Source organism: Herpailurus yagouaroundi, unplaced genomic scaffold (genome assembly GCF_014898765.1).
Source record: "Herpailurus yagouaroundi ecotype Mexico unplaced genomic scaffold, PumYag 159, whole genome shotgun sequence".
In the NCBI taxonomy this organism is placed as follows: Eukaryota; Metazoa; Chordata; class Mammalia; order Carnivora; family Felidae; genus Herpailurus; species Herpailurus yagouaroundi.
The window spans coordinates 5,256,512-5,274,679 of NW_024412400.1; the positions used below are offsets into that span (position 1 = coordinate 5,256,512).

Below are 18,168 nucleotides of genomic sequence, written 5' to 3' on the forward strand. Positions count from 1 at the left end.
GAGCCTGGAGCCTGCTTCGGATTCCGTGTCTCCCTCTCTCTCTGCCCCTCCCCCGTTCTCACCTTGTCTCATTCTGTCTCTCAAAAATAAATAAATGTAATAAAAAATTAAAAAAAAAAACACCTCAGTATCATAAGAATGTCAGTTCTCCCCCAAATAAATCTATGCATTTAATGCAGTCCAAATAAAAATACTATTAGGCTTTTTTCTCATCAGAGTTAGAGAAGCTGATTGTAAAATTTGTAAGAAAAATGTAAGAAAAAACAGCCAGGAAAAAAAGCACTGAAAAAACAGAAAGCTAGCCTTACTGGATATAAGACCTACATAATTAAAACAATGTTGTAATGGCCTATGAGCACAGAGAGCAGAACAGAAGATCCAGAAATATACCCAGTTACATGTCAAATACATCAAACGACAAAACAAGAAGCGCATCTCAAATCAATGAGAAAAGACAGACTTTCATGTCGTGACCCCGGAAAAACCGTAACCCAAATGGAAAAAGAGAATTGGACTACACACCAGACAAATTTCAAACGGATTGGAAGTGCACAGAAAGAAGAGAGGGAAAAAGAGAGAAGGAAGGAAGGATATAGTTACTAGAGGAAAAAATGAGTGGTTCCTATAACCGAAGAGTAGGGAAAACAGTACTAAGAAATCCAAAAATCTGCAAAAGCAAGAATAGGAAACGGGTGATAAGTTAGACCACACACACACTTTTGAATGGCAAAAGGCACTCTAAGAAAAGTACAAATACAAATGATAAGCTGTAAAACATAAATTACAACTTACATCAGAGACAAAACATGACCATCTCTCTATATAGAGTCTCTAAACTTAGGAAGAAAAAACACTAGTATATAGAAAAATAACCTAAAGATATGGACAGTTCACAGAAAAAACCAGAAATCACGCTGAATATAAAAAGATGATCATACTAAAAGATCAAGAAGTTAAAACTGTGTGTCCCACTGAAGCACTCGTCCAAAAGTCGACAACATATTCAAGAAAATTCTATGGGGAAGGGAACAGGCCCTCTCGCACATTTTGACAGGAATCCGAAATGGCATCACTACTACCACAAAGGGAATCCGGCAGATCCGACAGAATTACCATACCCTTAGACCCAGTAAACCCACTTTGACGACTCCCGTAGACAGGCCAGCAAAAATGCAAAAGGACTTATGCAGCACACCACTTCTGCAGGACTATTTTTAACAGCAAAACACTGCCAGCAATTCAAATGTCCATTAATAGGGAGCTGGTGGAAGAAACTACAGGACACACACACAACGGAATAACTATGTAATAATACAAAAGAGTGAAGAAGATCCACGATCATAAAGGTCACAGTCATCGAGGTATGGAAAGGTATTTACAGTATGCTACCATTTTCTAAGAAAGGGGGGAAATAAAAACATACACATTTGTATATATATTTTTTGAATAGCAAAATAGATCTACCTTCTTAAGAAAAAAAAAAAAAAAAAAAAAGAAGAAGAAGAAAGGAAGAATAAGCCATTTAGGTGAAAAATTCCCTCAAGAAACAGGAATGAAGAGATAGAAGACTGATTTCTTTTTTTTTTTTTTTTAATTTTTTTTTTCAATGTTTATTTATTTTGGGGACAGAGAGAGACAGAGCACGAACGGGGGAGGGGCAGAGAGAGAGGGAGACACAGAATCGGAAACAGGCTCCAGGCTCCGAGCCATCAGCCCAGAGCCCGACGCGGGGATCGAACTCACGGACCGCGAGATCGTGACCTGGCTGAAGTCGGACGCTTAACCGACTGCGCCACCCAGGCGCCCCAAGACTGATTTTCTTTGAGTAGATTTTCTTTGATTTGACTTCAGATACATGTAAATGTTATGTAACTGCAACAAAATTAAATTGAAAAAGCAATTCCTGATGGAAGCAACCCAAGTGTCCACCAGCAAATGAATGGATAGACAAAATGTGGTACACAGACACACTACAGTATTATTCAGGAAGGGAATTCTGACACGTGCTAACATGCGTGAAACCTGAGGGCATTACGCTAGTGAAACAAGCCAGTCACAAAAAGACAAATCCTGGATGAGCTCACTGATATGAGCGCCCAGAGCAGCCAGACCCACAGAGCAAGGGGAACGGTCGGTCGTTGCCAGGAGCGGAGGGCACGCGGACGGGAGCTGTTGTGTAACAGAGTTTCAGTTTTGCAAGATGAGAAAGTTCTCACCGCACAACAACGTGAATATACTTGATATCACTGAACCGTAACGATTTAAAACTGTTAAGACGGTGACCTTCGTTGTACTTTTCACCATAGTTAAAAGCGAAAATTATTTAAAGGTAAAAATTTTAAAAGCAACTCCTAAATACTGAACATAAAATACAGTGAACCTAACTATATATCCAGGTAGCAGCATCAGCACAGAGAGAGAAACTATTTTGAGTAACTTTTAAAACCAATGCTTGGGCTATACATAGGCTAGCAGCAAAGTAACAACCCAACAGAAGAACACAAAAAAACTTTTAACTATTTTCAGTAATTATATCGTTGGTGGTGACATTGGTATTGCTATTCTGAGTACTGTGGGGCACAGCAATGAGAACAGAATATAACATAATTACTATCATCCCCAGTGACTTTGAGAACGGGCAGTGGGAAAACGGAGACATGCACGTGTAAGAAGGAAAAATGCTTGAGTCCTGAACGTGAACTAGAACTACCAGCGTAAATTCGTAATGTATTTTGACTTTACAAAGAAAAAAGTACCCCACATAAACATTTCCTGTATATCCACTAAAAAGCCCTTTATAAACCATAATCCTCTCGGTGGCAAGAGCTCTCTAGCACGCACACTGCCCCCCTACGAGAGCCAGCACCCCGGACAAACAGCTGGTTCCAGGTCTGGAGCAAGAAACGACCAGACGCACCTGGAACCCTTTCTCGTGCTAGGTAGCAGAGAACTTACCAAGACGGTGAGACTTACAATGAGTCAAAGCTACTTGGAAATCAACCTGAAGACACTCATATTAGTTAAAGGTTGAACAACTTGAAAATCGACTAAGAATAAAAGCTACAATGAATTCGAATCATCAAATGTTTGAATTGGTGACTTCATAATGATATTTTAAAACATGCTTTAGGCTGTATATGATAAGGGACTTGTATCTGGAATATATAAACTCTTACAACTCGATTATAAGCAGACAACCCAAGTTAAAAATAGGCAAAAGATGTATTTTTCTGAGAAAGATATACAAAGAGTCAATAAATGCATGAAGATATACTCAAAACCATTAGTTATCAGGAAAACGCAAATCAAAACCACAGCTGCTAGGACGGCTCTAAAAAAAGTCAGACAATAACAAGTGTTGGTGAGGGTATAGAGAAATCAGAACTCACATGCCCTGCTGCTGGGAATGTGAAATGGCGCGGCCACTTTGGAAACCACTCTGGCATTCCTCCAATGGCTGAACATGGCATTGCCATGTGACCAGCAATTCCACTCCCACTTAACAGAAAGGACAGCATACGTCTACACAAAAACTTGTACACAAATGTTTACAGCAGCATTATTCACAAGGGGGGGGGGGGGGAGAGAATGTGCATCAACACCCAAATGGACACACAAAATGCGCTATACCCATACAATGGGATAATATTAGGCTATAAAAAAGCAGTGAAAGTAGTGACTCATACTACAGCATGAGTGAACCTCAAAAAGATTTAAGCTAAGTGAAAGAAGCCAGTCTCAAAAGACCACATATTATATGACTCCACTAAATGCAAATCTAGAAAGAGGAACTCTATAGACACAGAAGGCAGACCAGTGGTTACGTAGGGCTGAGGGGATGGGAGACAGGGGGATAACAGCTAAAGGATACGGGGTTTCTTTCTGACAAGACTACAGGACTCTGAAACTGGGGAGGGCTGCACGTAACTGTGAATATACAAAGGCCCTGAATTGTACACTTCAAACAGATGAACCACAACATATGGTATGTGAATTATAGCTCCAATCCACTTTAACATAGTCAAAGAAAACAGTAATGATGGACTTAGAACGTCCCATTTTACAGCGCCTGGTCAACTAACAGACCGAAGCACCCAGCGACAGCATTACAAAAAGAAAGAGCCACACATCAGGGCCTCCTGAAGGAAGACAACGTATGAAGTGAACTTGCCAAAAACGCTACACCTGTATTTGTTTAAGCCTCTAAACCTAACTACCTGTTTACAGGAAACACAGAGGAAAAGGGAACACATTAAAGACACCATAGGGATAAAACAGCAAAATCCCTAAGGCTGTTGAAAACTGTTAAGCCAAGCAATCCAGTCTCTTCAACACACAAATTGCAAGGGAGGGAAAAAAAAAAAAAGAGAGAGAGAGAGAGAGATGAAAGGAAACCTATAAATAAAAAGAGACTTAAAAGACATGACAACTAATTCCAATGTGTGGAACTTATCTGGATCCTCGGTGGTCGTTGTTGAAGTGTAAAAAAGAAAACAACTTAGGTCACTGGAGACCGTTAAGATTTTAACAATGGTTGGATCGGTAGTATGAAGGAATTATTCTGAATTTTTCAGATGTGAAATGATCTTGTGGTTATGTTGTAAAAAGAGAGGGAGTCTGGGGCACCTGGGTGACTCAGTCAGTTAAGCATCTGACTTCAGCTCAGGTCATGATCTCACGGTTCATGAGTCGGAGCCCCACGTCGGGCTCTGTGATGACAGCTCAGAGACTGGAGCCTGTTTCGGATTCTGTGTCTCCCTCTCTCTCTGCCCCACCCCTCCTTGCGCTCTCTCAAAAATGAATAAACGTTAAAAAAAGTTTTAAAAAAAAAGAGAGAGAGAGGGAGTCCATATCACTTAGAGAGCCATACCTAAACTCTTATTAAAATATGAGACACTGAGGACTTGTCTCAAAGAACAGGAGTGAAGGAAGTGGACAGGGTAAAATTGGCCACACACTGATGGTTGCTGGGGGTATGTGATGGGTTTTAGGAGGGTTCAGTATAGTCTATTTTTTTTGTATTTTTAAAATCTATAATGAAACACTTTTTAAAAATCTCAGATAAGCTTAAAAAAAAAAAAAGAATGCCCTACTAAAATAAATAGCTACTAAGAAAAGAATAATGGGGCACCTGGGTGGTTCAGTCGGTTAAGCGTCCAACTTGGGCTCAGGTCATGATATCACGGTTCGTGAGTTTGAGCCCCGCATCGGGCTCTGTGCTGACAGCTCAGAGCCTGGAGCCTGCTTCACATTCTGTGTCTCCCTCTCTCTCTCTCTGCCCTTTCCCTGCTCATGCTGTGTCTCTCTCTGTCTCAAAATAAATAAACATTAAAAAAAAGAAATTTTTTTAAAATTAATTAATTAAAAAATAAAAAGAAAAGAATAATATACTTGAGACATTCCTAATCAGGCATTCTTCCCCAAAGTAGGTACAGACAGAATATTTAAGATGCAGTTATTATATTCCCAGTAGGAAGCACTGACGACATCTGAAAAACTATATTAATATTCATTGTTGTTTTAATTGAATGGTCCTTCTCCACCCTTACCTTCTGAGCTATAATGAAACATACCTGAGCGCCTGACCTCTCTGTATGTCTCCAAGCATGAACCTCTGAGCCTCCTGCATGAGGCGATATCTACTGAGAAGAGCTCAGAGAGAAGGTGCGCTAGAGAGAGACACTATGACAGGGTCTTTGGCATCACGGTACCCAAAGTAGATTTACAGAGTATTTAAAAAGCTCACAGAGGGGCGCCTGGGTGGCTCAGTCGGCTAAGCGTCCGACTTCGGCTCAGGTCATGATCTCGCGGTCCGTGAGTTCGAGCCCCGCGTCGGGCTCTGTGCTGACAGCTCAGAGCCTGGGGCCTGCTTCGGATTCTGTGTCTCCCTCTCTCTCTGACCCTCCCCCGTTCATGCTCTGTCTCTGTCTCAAAAGTAAATAAACGTTAAAAAAAATAAAATAAAATAAAAAATAATAAATAAATAAAAAGCTCACAGATTTTTTTAATTTGAAAAGCACAAGTTTTTTTCTACATAAAAATTAAAAACCACACCACTATGTATGCTAAGACATCTCTAGATCTTAGAAAAAGAAGGGAAAAAGAAAGTGGCTTAGTAAGTTAATCATGGAGGTTTGTTTTTTTTTTAAATGCTCAAGGGCATTTAGCACTGAACATTAAATACTTTAGCGTGAGATTGTCCTCTAATCTCCTAGAAGCAAAGAGCCAGAAATAGATACGAAAAAAGCATGGAAAAGCAAAAAAAGGAGTCCAAGGGCTCTACATAAAGTATGATGGTTCATAATCTCCAAAACTGGTCCTTAAGAAACAGGAAGAATCACAGAGGAAACCAGCTATGCCACCAAATCATAGTCCGCAATGAGCCCTGTCATCCAATATGACAATACCCAGAAGTCTCTTTTCCACTTGTGCAGATACAAGTTTTCTTATCCTAACTTTTTTTTTAGTAGACTTGACTGTTTAGAGCACTTCTGGGTTCTTGGGAGTTGAGTGGAAAGCACAGAGTTCCCACATACCCCTCCCCCCAACACAAAGAGGCTCTCCTACCTGCTATCAACATCCTGCACCAGAGAGGTACAATCGTTACAGTCGCTGAACCCACAGTGACATATCACCACACCCAAAGCCCACAGTTTACATGCAGGTTCATTCTTGGTATTGTATATTCTATGGGTTTCCACAAATGGATAATGTATCCATTAGAACAGTATCACTGCCCTAAAAATCCTCAATGTGCTGCCTATTCATCCTTCCTTCTCCCAAATTCTTGGCAAACACTTCTGAACACTTTTTAAACATGACCAAAACAGACTGGAATGAACATGTTCAATCCTCAAGGAAAAAAAAAATCCCTATTAGAATTTACAGTATTAATGCCAGTCCCTTCGAGGTTATATTAACAGCTTCCCTCCCTTCAGATGACTGATGTTTCTAACCAATGCACATTTCCGAAATTGTTTTCTGGGCTTTTTATTTTTGCAATGTTGTCACAACTCATATTTTGGCAGTAACAGCCTTTTGTCCTCTGCTTGGACTGACATTAACATTTTAAAAGAGAACCCAATTTGTTTTCTGCATGCGTCAAAGGGCAAATATGAACCTTGGACAGTGGCTTTCAGTTTCCATCTGTACATTCTAACAGTATAGCTTACAAACCTCTAAAGAAAACATCTGCTGACATCTGACCCAAGTCTCCATCCTGCTGTTTTTAAATAACTGATTAAAAACTTCTCTCTAATCATTTGGAAAAGAGAGTCTCTTAAAAAATGATAGAAATAAAAGAAAAGAACAAAATGAACTGCCTCCCGGAAAGTCTTCAGAGCTTTGTGTGGAGTTTCCAGCCAGTTTCAACAGGAAGAAATTAAGTAATTCACTGAAACTGCCGCAATTAAGAGACAGAAAATAAAGATAAAACTTGAGCTGCATTTTATCTTCAGAAACTGAAGGAGGTCATAAGACTTTTCTTAAGAAAATTAAACAGATTCCGTAAGAACTTAAAAGGAAAACATTCTAGGAACTGGTAGCTCACGTTCTGTCAATTTCCTTGGAACAACCAGTTTCGACTGAAGCTCCACTTCCAGGTCTGAAGCCCTCTTCCATCCAGCGCAGCACCTTTTAAATGGCGGGTGTGAATCTTCCGCCCCAGACCAAGAGAGGATACAAGGTGCACACTTACCTTTGATTTTTCTTCATTTTCTCTATAAAATTCCGCCATCTGTTCCTCCTGTTCTTCAATAACGTCTTTGAGGGTGTCTACCTGGTAGATCAAATTGTTCTTCTCATTGTCCAACTGTGCGTTGGAAACCATGGCTTTCTTGTATTTTTCTTCCACTTCAGACAAAGATTCCTGAACGAAAGGCAAAGCCATTAGCCTGACATCTAAAACATGCCCATCGCTTATATGCAACATGACAGGAAATACAGGACCGGCACAAACACATGAAGGTGCATTTTCGCAAAATACAAGCAGTCGGGGTATCTCCATGTTTAGTAACATGCACGCGAAACAGAAGGACGGTAAGAAGCCAGTTGCGCCACCGTGAGAACTTCGTATGCTCTCTGCTACCCGAGAAAACAAAATCAAGCACCAATGTAGCCTCTGAAAGATGAAAAGGTATGCAGACCACATCCATTTGTTAGGAGTCCTAAAACGAAGAATCGTCAATGTTTTCGGAAACGTTACTCTTGTTTTTAACAAGCTATTCGGTACCCAGAATGCAATGATAAGCCTCTCTTACACAAGTAAGCTTCATACTCATTTGAATTTTGCTGCTTCCTAGACATCTGCTTTCAGTTCTTTCCCGTTCTGCATAGGAATTTTCATGTAAACGTATAAACATTTTTTCTAGCAATTATTCAAATTCTGGTCATTCTTAAATAAGTAAGCAATACAAAAACGATGAAAAAAAGCAACAACAACAAAAAAAGAGCAACAAAAAAACAACTGAAATTTTATATACTTCAAAGCTTTCTGCTTAAAACAGCTTCAAGTCTATCTTTTAATAACTATATCTAATTTGGTAGATTATTACTACATAGTGACAGTTTTTAAAGCTAAAAAGAAAAACCATTTCACATAGAAAAAATCATCACTTCTGGAATACATTTTATTTTTTTCAACGTTTATTTATTTTTTGGGGGACAGAGAGAGACAGAGCATGAACGGGGCAGGGGCAGAGAGAGAGGGAGACACAGAATCGGAAACAGGCTCCAGGCTCCGAGCCATCAGCCCAGAGCCTGACGCGGGGCTCGAACTCACGGACCGCGAGATCGTGACCTGGCTGAAGTCGGACGCTTAACCGACTGCGCCACCCAGGCGCCCCTGGAATACATTTTAAAAGTACTAACATAAATGTTCAACAAACCAAGATTAATGACATAAAACTGATAGCCCAAAATACTTATATTTATGATCAACTGACTTTTGACAAGAGTACCCAGACAACTCAATGGAAGAAAGAATATTTTTTTCAGGGGCACCTGAGTGGCTCAGTTGGTTAAGCATCTGACTTTGGCTCATTTTATGATCTCATGGTTCATGGGTTCAAGCCCCACACCGAGCTCTGTGCAGACGGCTCGGAGCCCGGAGCCTGCTTTGGATTCTGTGTCTCCCTCTCTCTCTGCCCCTCCCCACTCACACTCTGTCTCTTTCTGTTTCAAAAATAAGTAAATGTTAAAAAAATAGGTTTTTTCAACAAATGGTGTTGGGACAACAGGATATCCACACTGCAAGAGACTAAAGTTGGACCCACACCAAACACAAAAATTAACTCAAAGTGGATCAGAGACCTAAATGTCAGAGCTAAAATTATAAAATTCGTCAAAGAAAACATAGCCCTAAACCTTCATGACCTTGGAGTAGGCAATGGTTTCTTAGATACAATACCAAAAGCACTATCAATGAAAGAAAAGACCACCAGAATTAAAACCTTTTGTGCTACAAACAATACCATCAAGGAAAAAAAAAAAAAAAAGGCATACAGTAGGAGAGGGTATTTGTAAATCTTACACTGAGGAAGAGACTTGTATCCAAAATACATAAAGAACTCTTACAATACTATCATAAAGAGACACATATTTTAAAAATGGGTATGGATTTGATTAGAGATTTCTCCAAACAGGATATACAAATGGCCAAGAAGCACATGAAAACAGGCTCAACATCATTAGCAATTAGGGAAATGCACACCAAAACCACAATGAGATACCACTTCAAACCTACTATGATGGCTGTAATTAAAAAAACAGAAACAAGATTAAAGTGTTGGTGAGGATATGGAAAAACCAGAAACCTCATACATTGCTAGGGAGAGTGTAAAATAGTGCAGCTGTTTTAGTGCAATTCTTTTAGTGCAATTCTATTCCTAGGTATCTATGTAGGAGAAATGAAAAGGAATATCCATACAAAAACTTGTACACAAATGCTCATAGCAGCATTTTTCATAACAGCTAAAAACTGGAAACAACCCAAATGTCCATCAACAGACACATACCGGAATATTAACCAATCACGACAGAGACACATAGACAGATGATGGGACAGATAGGTGTTACGACATGGATGAATCTTGAAAACATTACACTAAATGAAAAGTCAACCACAAAAGACAACATATTGTAAGATTCCATTTGTACGAAATGTCCAGAACAAGCAAATCCAGGGACAGAAAGTAGACTAGTGGTTACCGAGGGCTGGGTGTGGAAGTGGAAGAGGGAGGGTGAGGTATGGCTGCTCATTAGGACGGGGTTTCTCTTCGGGGTAATGAGAGCATTCCAAAATTGGATTGTGGTGATGGTTGGGCAACACTGTGACTGTGCTAAAAACTGCCTGAACTGTGCACACTTTAAATGGGTAAATCGTACAGTATTTGAATTATATCTCAATCAAGATACACACACACACACACACACACACACACACACACACACACACACACAAATAATGCTTCACAAACTAGGACTGCATTAACAGACATTTATACCAGGACTGGGAACAGATAGAACCCAAATAAAAAATAAAAGCAAAGTCAACTGTACAATGATTTAAATATAGTAGGATCTTATATAATACAGAATTTAGACTGATTCTGATCCACCTTAAAGGCTGATAGCATTAAAAAAGTCTTTTTCACAGCTCAGTCTCATAGAAAATGGGACATAACTGCATGAACAACCAGAACTAAGATAGTTACTCAACAGATGCAAAAATACAATATATAACATAATAAATGTGACATAACATTTACGGAATGTACTCTTCCTTTAAACAACAAACCACAGAAGACTGTTTTAAATTTAAGTATCAAGGTAGTTTTAATTATTTAAATCTAGCTTATATGGTGATACCTATTAGGAAATAGTTTTACTTAAATGTATCTAAGGCAATGATTTTGCAAGAGTGGGTTCTAGATTAGCAGCAACAGCATTAGCTGGGAACTGGGTAAAAATGCAACATTTCAACCCCCTCCTAGACCCACTGAATGAAAAAATGTGGGAGTATGATCCAGCAATCTGTGTTTTAACAAAACCCAGGTGGTTCTGCATGGAGGACAGAATGAGGAAAAGCATCCCAAAGGCTGACCCACTTAATCAAGAATACTGTCAAAAGTAGGGGTGCCTGGGTGGCCGGCTGAGTCGGTTAAGCGTCCCGACTCTTGATTTCAGCTCAGGTCATGATCTCACAGTTTGTGGGTTAAAGTCCCACATTGAGCTCTGCACTGACAGTGCAGAGCCTGCTTGGGATTTTCCTTCTCTCTCTCTTCCCCACTCATACGCTCTCTCAAAATGAATAAAAACTTAAAAAAAATATATATCATAAGCAATGACCCAGTATCCTTTTTCAATAGAATATGAACGGATATTATCACACTATTGTGTTTGATCACCAATCAGATCATTTTTTAATGATTTTTCTTCCACTTAACGAGTTGTTTCAAGGACAAATATAATCTGAAGTCAAGCTCAATTATATGCTGACCGTGAATTAAGAAAATGGAGGTGGCAGGGGATGGGTGAAACAGACAAGGGGATTAAAAGTACATTTATCATGATGAGCACTGAGTAACGTACAGAATTGTTGTATAATTATGTTGTGCACCTTAGATATAGCACTTTATGTTAATTTTACTTCAATAAAATAAATAAACTATATCTCTTCTAAATGAAAATAATAATAATAGTAATAATAATAATAAAATAAAGCAGGGCACATCATTGTATATCACTAAGTAAGTTTTCCTTTACTCTAGTTATGCCTAAAACTGTTGCAATGAACATGAACATATTTAATGTATATCTTAACAGTTTTTCTTAGCATGGTAACATATAATGTGAGGAACATAAAGTTTTGCTTTTTTTCTCTTAAAAAAGGGGATCTTGTATCTGTTCAGTCTCACATTTAATCTGTTCTTTCGTATCCTTCAAAGAAGGTAACAAATGATAGATCTAAAATGTAAGAAAAAAATGTTTTAAATAAATAAAAAGCAAGAAAACCTCTGAATTGCTTGCTTTCCTGATACGTTACATTACATATGAGATTTCAATAGAGGTGTATTTATTTAACATATTTAATTTGCTCCCTTGATCCAACATATTTCCAAAAGTCTTATCACTAAAATCTTCAAAGGTGATTCAACCCTGATGATCTGAGCCAGGAAGACCGGGCAGGTCAGCACATACCCCTGTACTTCTCCTGCTCGCCTGACAACCGCACGCGCACACACACTGCCGGGTCAGCAGCCTCCAGGCTGCCCTCACGGACACTCTCCATAGGACCCGCTACCCTTTTCTGTCCTGACTCGTAACCGTAAGTTTCCTCTGGACGATCATGACCCGCGTGAAGGTACCGACTGGTAACTGGGCCACTTTGCATCTCGCCAGGAAAGCTGATGAGAGCCTTGCCCGTGAGGTCCCCGCTTTGTCCTTCGGGCATATCCTGAGTCGTCTTTCTGAATGCCTTGTTTATGCACCTTGAGACCTGATATTTCTGTTTCAAACAGGGCCATGCACATGTTGAGAAACTTGTAGCTTCCTTGTATCAGAGTTGAACTTCATAATTAAACATGGGGAAGTACATGATAACCAACCGCCATTTACAACCAAAATGTCTGTGTCACAAGGACACTTCTATTGAGAACTGGTAGCCATCCTTGCTCAGAAAAGATTAAGGCCCGTCTCAATTTACCTCCAGATTCTTCAAAGCACTGAACCTGTGTAATCTTCTTTGAGCCACAGTGAAAAACAAGAAGAAAAGGAAGAGGAGGAGAAGAAAAAACAAAATGAAAACACAGGCCTCCTACCTCAGGTTCCTTCCTCCGTAAGAAATGTTTATAATAATGCACTCTTAGATGCTTCTTCCTCCTGCCTTCAATACTGACTAAATTTGTTGACAGAAATAGGCAATACTCTCTCATTTAGCAGGGAAGAATTTTAAGGTCTAATTCTCAATTGAAAACCATAATCTCAGGATACGTTTTAAGAGTTTACCCAATTCTGTTTTGTATGGCTAAGACACAAGCGGCATGTAAGTATTTCACAAAGTTTAAAAACTCTAAGGTATAATATCTTGTACTGAATATTGCAAAAACCATAGTAAACGTTGAGACATAAGCAGACTGAAAGTTCACCTTTCCTGTGCACTGCAGGTTAAGCACATGCTGGAAAGACAAACACTGTTAGTAAAGCTTTGTGCACTGGGGTTAACAGAACTTGTGAAACCACCGTTACCCAACCATTCTGCACACAGAGAGCATGCGTGGGCTGCACAATGGCCCTGATACCTTTAGTTCCTTAAGCCCTTGCATGTATCTCCCTTCTACATCCTGTATCTGGTCCTTAAGGTCATAGATATCCTGCAGGACATAGGAATGAACCATTGCATAAAACCATGCACAAACATATCTTAAGTCTCAAAGGATTCAGATGAAAATGTGAATTACTTTCATGTATTCCGGACCCAAAACAGAGAAATCAAAATACACAAACGTAACTGCCACTTAAAACCACCGAACGAGGCAAATAGGTCAGGTGATAATGGGGCTAGGGAAGGTCTGGAGTAATCAATCTAAAGTGTTACATATCTTCTTGGCATGAACTTGTGTTGAGACCGCATTAGCAAGAGGGGGATGGGGCCGTGCATGAGAAAAAGCTGTACCAATTATAATGTTTTGAACATATAAACTTTAAAAATGTATAAATCATTTCAATAATCTTTAACATAATGCTTCACCTGAACCAGTAAATTACTAAAGTACTAAATTAATTATAAGCAGCAAATTTTACTGGCTCGTTCAGAAGTTTTTAAAACTGTAATAAATGGACACGAACAAAATGTCTTTCAATGACTTGGTTACTAATCACAATTAATTTGGAAGAAAGAAAGTAAAGGGAGGGAAGTTAAACACTGACATTTTAAACCGTATGTCAGATGAGAGAGTCTATGCTGAGGATGCCATTTAAATGAATGATGAGAAAAGAGCATTTGTTCCAAATGTTACCCCAATCATTAAAAGTAAAGCAGGTCAAATTTTAAATGGAAAATACAGTTCCTCCTATCCCTGACCCTGCTACCTACAATCTATCCTGGATGCTTGATTTAGGCGGAATACAACCGCCACAGGGCCCCACGTGCAATTCTGCAATACGGGCAGGACCAATCCTCAAAGGCCAGTCACACACACCTTCTGTATCATCCCCACCCTGCCCTCTTCGTCTCCTCCTTGGTAGGTCTGTCTTGTACTCGCTGATTCATTCAACAGACACACATCAAGAGGCTACCGCAAGCGAAGCGTGAGGATACAAAACTCTCATTGCCTTCAAGGAAGTCATTGTCTCAAAGAAGCAATACGAGCTGAGTGGTGAGGCTGGAAGGCCTTGTCCTCCGGTCTTCCGTCCCACTGAAGACAAGAGTTGAGCCCATTCAACTCTGCAGCCCCAGCACCTATGCCCGGTACTTCGTAAGAGCCTGATAAATACGGACACCCTCAAAGTCACACCATGTCGGCCTGGGTCAGCTCTCCGTTGCCGCTGCCACTGCCGCCGCGGCAAACGTCTCCACCCTCTAACCCCCAGCCCGCTTTTACAGGCCTCCCATCCCGTAAGCCTGCGGTCTGACTCAGTACCCCAGCACGCCCCCTCCCTCCCTCCCTCCCTCTCTGTGTCAGCAGGACGGGCCCGCCACATCTGGCCCCCCTCTATCTGCGCCCGGGCATCCCTCTCAGGCACTCTGCTCATCAGCCACCCTCTCCTCGCTCTGCCTTCCTGCTCTCTCTCAACTGGCTCAAGCTAACGAATAAAAATAATCAAGCCCGCCTTTGAAAGAAAACAAAAACCTTCCCTTAACCTCTCCTCTCTGCTACTGACCAATCGACTCCAGTATCTCCCAGGAGTCTCCTCGGATAAGTCCCTTGCATCCTCTCCCACTGCAGTTCCGCCCTGTTCACGCCATCCACAGGGTTCCCTTCACCTCCGGAGCTTCCTCCGACCTGGGGACACTCTTTAAGGATGCAAACCAGATACTCTTGCTCCCCTATTTAACATGCCACAGTTGTCGGGGGGCGGCGGGGGGGGGGGGCGAACCAAATGTCTTCTAGGCTACCGCACATGATGCTTTGTGGTCTGGCCCACGAGTACTGCCCCCAGTTTTCCCCCTCACTCACCTCTCCTCCTCACTTCCCATCCTACCCTCGGGCAACTTTGCCAGACAGAGAACCTTCTGGTTCTCTGAAGTTCTCAGAAAGCCTTTTCCCTCCAACTTCTTTGCCTGATGCATTTGCATTCTTCCTTCACAGTGGGTCTCCTCTGAAAAGCTTTCTGCAATCTCTTCTCCTAGTCCAACAGAGCTGATGCTTCTCCGAATTCTCTTAACAGTCCTATTCTCGCTACTACATAGGATCATACACATGACCTAGTTTTACTGGTTTCTATCAGCGATCTTCCCTATGAAACAGTGAACTCCTGAAGTTCAAAGTGTGTTTCACTGCCTAAATTGCGGAAGCCAACGGCTCAATAAATGTTGAATGAATGAATGAATGAATGAATGAATGCATGCATGCAATTTTTATTACAACCCTTCCCCCCATTGCTCACAAATAGCAGGTTCAGCAAACAGACCTTCAAATACATTTTGAAAGTCCCCATCTTTCAAATAAAAGGGTTAATAAGAACAGGAACTCAACCCAGGGACTCAACTCAGGTATTTCTGTTATGCCAAATATTCCTATGCTTATCTTACCATGAAAAACTGAGAGATAACTATACTCCAGCAGCCAAATAATACCATAATGGCTCAAAAGGCCGACAATTCCTAGAACCTGGTCCCTTGCATATCTATGTATTTTCCATCTAAAATATGGCCAACTATTTCTGAGAGAATTACTTTTACATACATTAACAAGTTTTTTTGGCATTTGTAAGCGAGCAGAGAGACACTGATCATTCCAATATCATCAAATGTTCAAGAAAGAGAACAGAAAAAAGAATGAACTCATCTCTTTCCTTTCAGATCTGAGTCACATTCCCGAACTGTCTTTTAACAGTATTTTTTCAAGAACTCATACTCCTTTTCTTTCCACTAAGTCACATTAAGTGTTAAATAGCTCCAGTATACTCTACTACAAAGAAGCCGAAAACCTGTTTGTAAAAAGCAAACCAAAGACTGCGGTTTACCCGCAATTCACTTAATGAGGTGTCTGGGTCTACTAAGCTGCTGGTGTCTCCGCTCCCTCGTCTGGATGAATTTCCACTTAGAGGGGTTGTTGCTGAGGCAGAGTTCCGAGACGAAGGCTAGAGAAAGAGAGAAAGAGGACACATCTAAGTCTTGTTTCTGTACAAAGACGCTTGCCGTGGAAGCTGAACATGGGGTGGGGGCGGGGGACACCTAACACCTGTGGATGAGACATGCGGACAACATAGGTTGGCTTTGGGAAAGGGGTATCCAGAGAAGGGCCTGGGGAATATGAAGCATAACCTTGTTCCCTCCAACACATTACTGTAGTCTAGAATTCATAATGACAAAGGAAATGGCTTGCGTGCGAGTTGTTTTCTATCTTTGGTATATTGTAAACAATACTGAGCACACGAGATTAATTTCAAATAGTTCAGGATTTATAACTGGTATGCTAATTAGCAGTCCTCCTACTGAGTTCCTGAGGCTGCTTCTTTAGAATCTTTTCTTTTTCTAATACTCTGATAAAGTTGGAAACAATATTGCAAACTGTGTATCACTATGAATTTAGACTGCTATTCCCACAGTTTACATGTGAGATACGCTACTGGATGAACACACGATGGAGCAACCAAATGAGTTAACCATTAGCCACATGCAGCTACTCAGCATCTGAAATATGGCTAGACGAAATTGACATTTAAGTGTAAAATACACACCAGATTTCAAAGGCTTAGTATGGAAAAAAGAAGGTAAATTATCTCATTAATAATTTTTCATGTTAATTACACTGAAATATCTTTGATATTTGGGTTAAATAAATTATTTAAATTAACTTTAACTGTTGCTTTTTACTGTTTTAATGAGGCTACTAGAAAAGTTAAACTTGGGGCGCCTGAGTGGCTCAGTCTGTTAAGTGTCTGACTTCGGCTCAGGACATGATCTCACGGTTCACATGAGTTCAAGCCCTGCCTCGGGCTCCTGGCTGACAGCTCAGAGCCTGGAGCCTGCTTCGGATTCTGTGTTTCCCTCTCTCTCTCTGCCCCTGCCCCACTCACACTCTGTCTCTCCCTCTCTTAAAAATAAACATTAAAAAAAAATTTTTTTTTAAAGAAAAGTTAAACTTACATATGTGGGGTACATTTGTGGCTTGCATCGTATCCCTACTGGACAGAACAGCTGTATCTTTTTTAGGTACAGCATGAAATGAATCCTGATAATTTCCCTAAAATGACTTTCTGAAAGTACTTCCAGAAGATAGAGACTTTAACACAAAACAAGTCCTAGAAAGGAGTTATTTTACTTCCAAAGAAAAATGTGTTATTAAGGAAAAAAACCAAAAGCAAACAAAAACGAAACCCTCAGAGTTTGTCACTAGCATTCCACTTCGTTTTCAGTGTTTAATGGCTTCTCCTCGGGATCCAATTCTAGGCAATGGAAATCAAAAGACCAGCCCAAAGCTTCAGAAGTGACATTCAAGGAAATAAAACGCAGGGTCTTTTCTCTTCCCAGAGCTTCACATGATTCAACCTCGGAGGAATTTGGGGGGTCAAGAACAGGAAATAGACGGAGAAAGGAAGAGTAGCTCCCCCAGTTCACATGTAGTATAATCATGAAATAGCAGTTGAAATTAAGCTCAACTGACCTTGAGAATTTAATTCTCTTAGGAATGTATATACTCACTCTTGTGTAATTTTCAGCATACTGTTTGTCAGATTTTTCATCCAACTAGAAAAGAACAGAGATAAAAATCAGGAAAGATGCTTATTAGCATGTCAGGTTTTTTTTAGTGGAAAAAAAGAAATGACCACAGTTGAGTTCTCCAAGTTTAACTGCTGTTTGCGATCTAAAGGTAAACATATTAAAACTGAAATAAAAGTTGAGACACATAAGACAAAACGTCAAGAATGTTAATTCTTATCCTAAGGATGGACATGCAGTGAGCAAGCTGTCCTTGTGCAGAAGTTTAGAATTTTAGATTTTCT

The 18,168-nt window shown here is 40.3% G+C and overlaps 1 protein-coding gene across 22 annotated transcripts in view; it reads right to left on the minus strand.

Moving 5' to 3' along the window:
• The window catches only part of LRRFIP2 (LRR binding FLII interacting protein 2), a 105,714-nt gene that overhangs the window by 20,041 nt on the left and 67,505 nt on the right, over window positions 1-18,168 (minus strand). For 14 of the 22 annotated variants that reach the window (XM_040479739.1, XM_040479742.1, XM_040479743.1 and 11 more), the window contains 4 exons: window positions 17,867-17,911; window positions 16,186-16,302; window positions 13,299-13,370; window positions 7,697-7,867 (listed from right to left, as the gene is read on the minus strand). In XM_040479739.1, the coding sequence (XP_040335673.1) occupies window positions 7,697-7,867; window positions 13,299-13,370; window positions 16,186-16,302; window positions 17,867-17,911 (405 nt within the window). The remainder of the gene's footprint in view (window positions 1-7,696; window positions 7,868-13,298; window positions 13,371-16,185; window positions 16,303-17,866; window positions 17,912-18,168) is intronic. The other 8 variants (XM_040479741.1, XM_040479747.1, XM_040479745.1 and 5 more) reach the window with 1 other exon arrangement.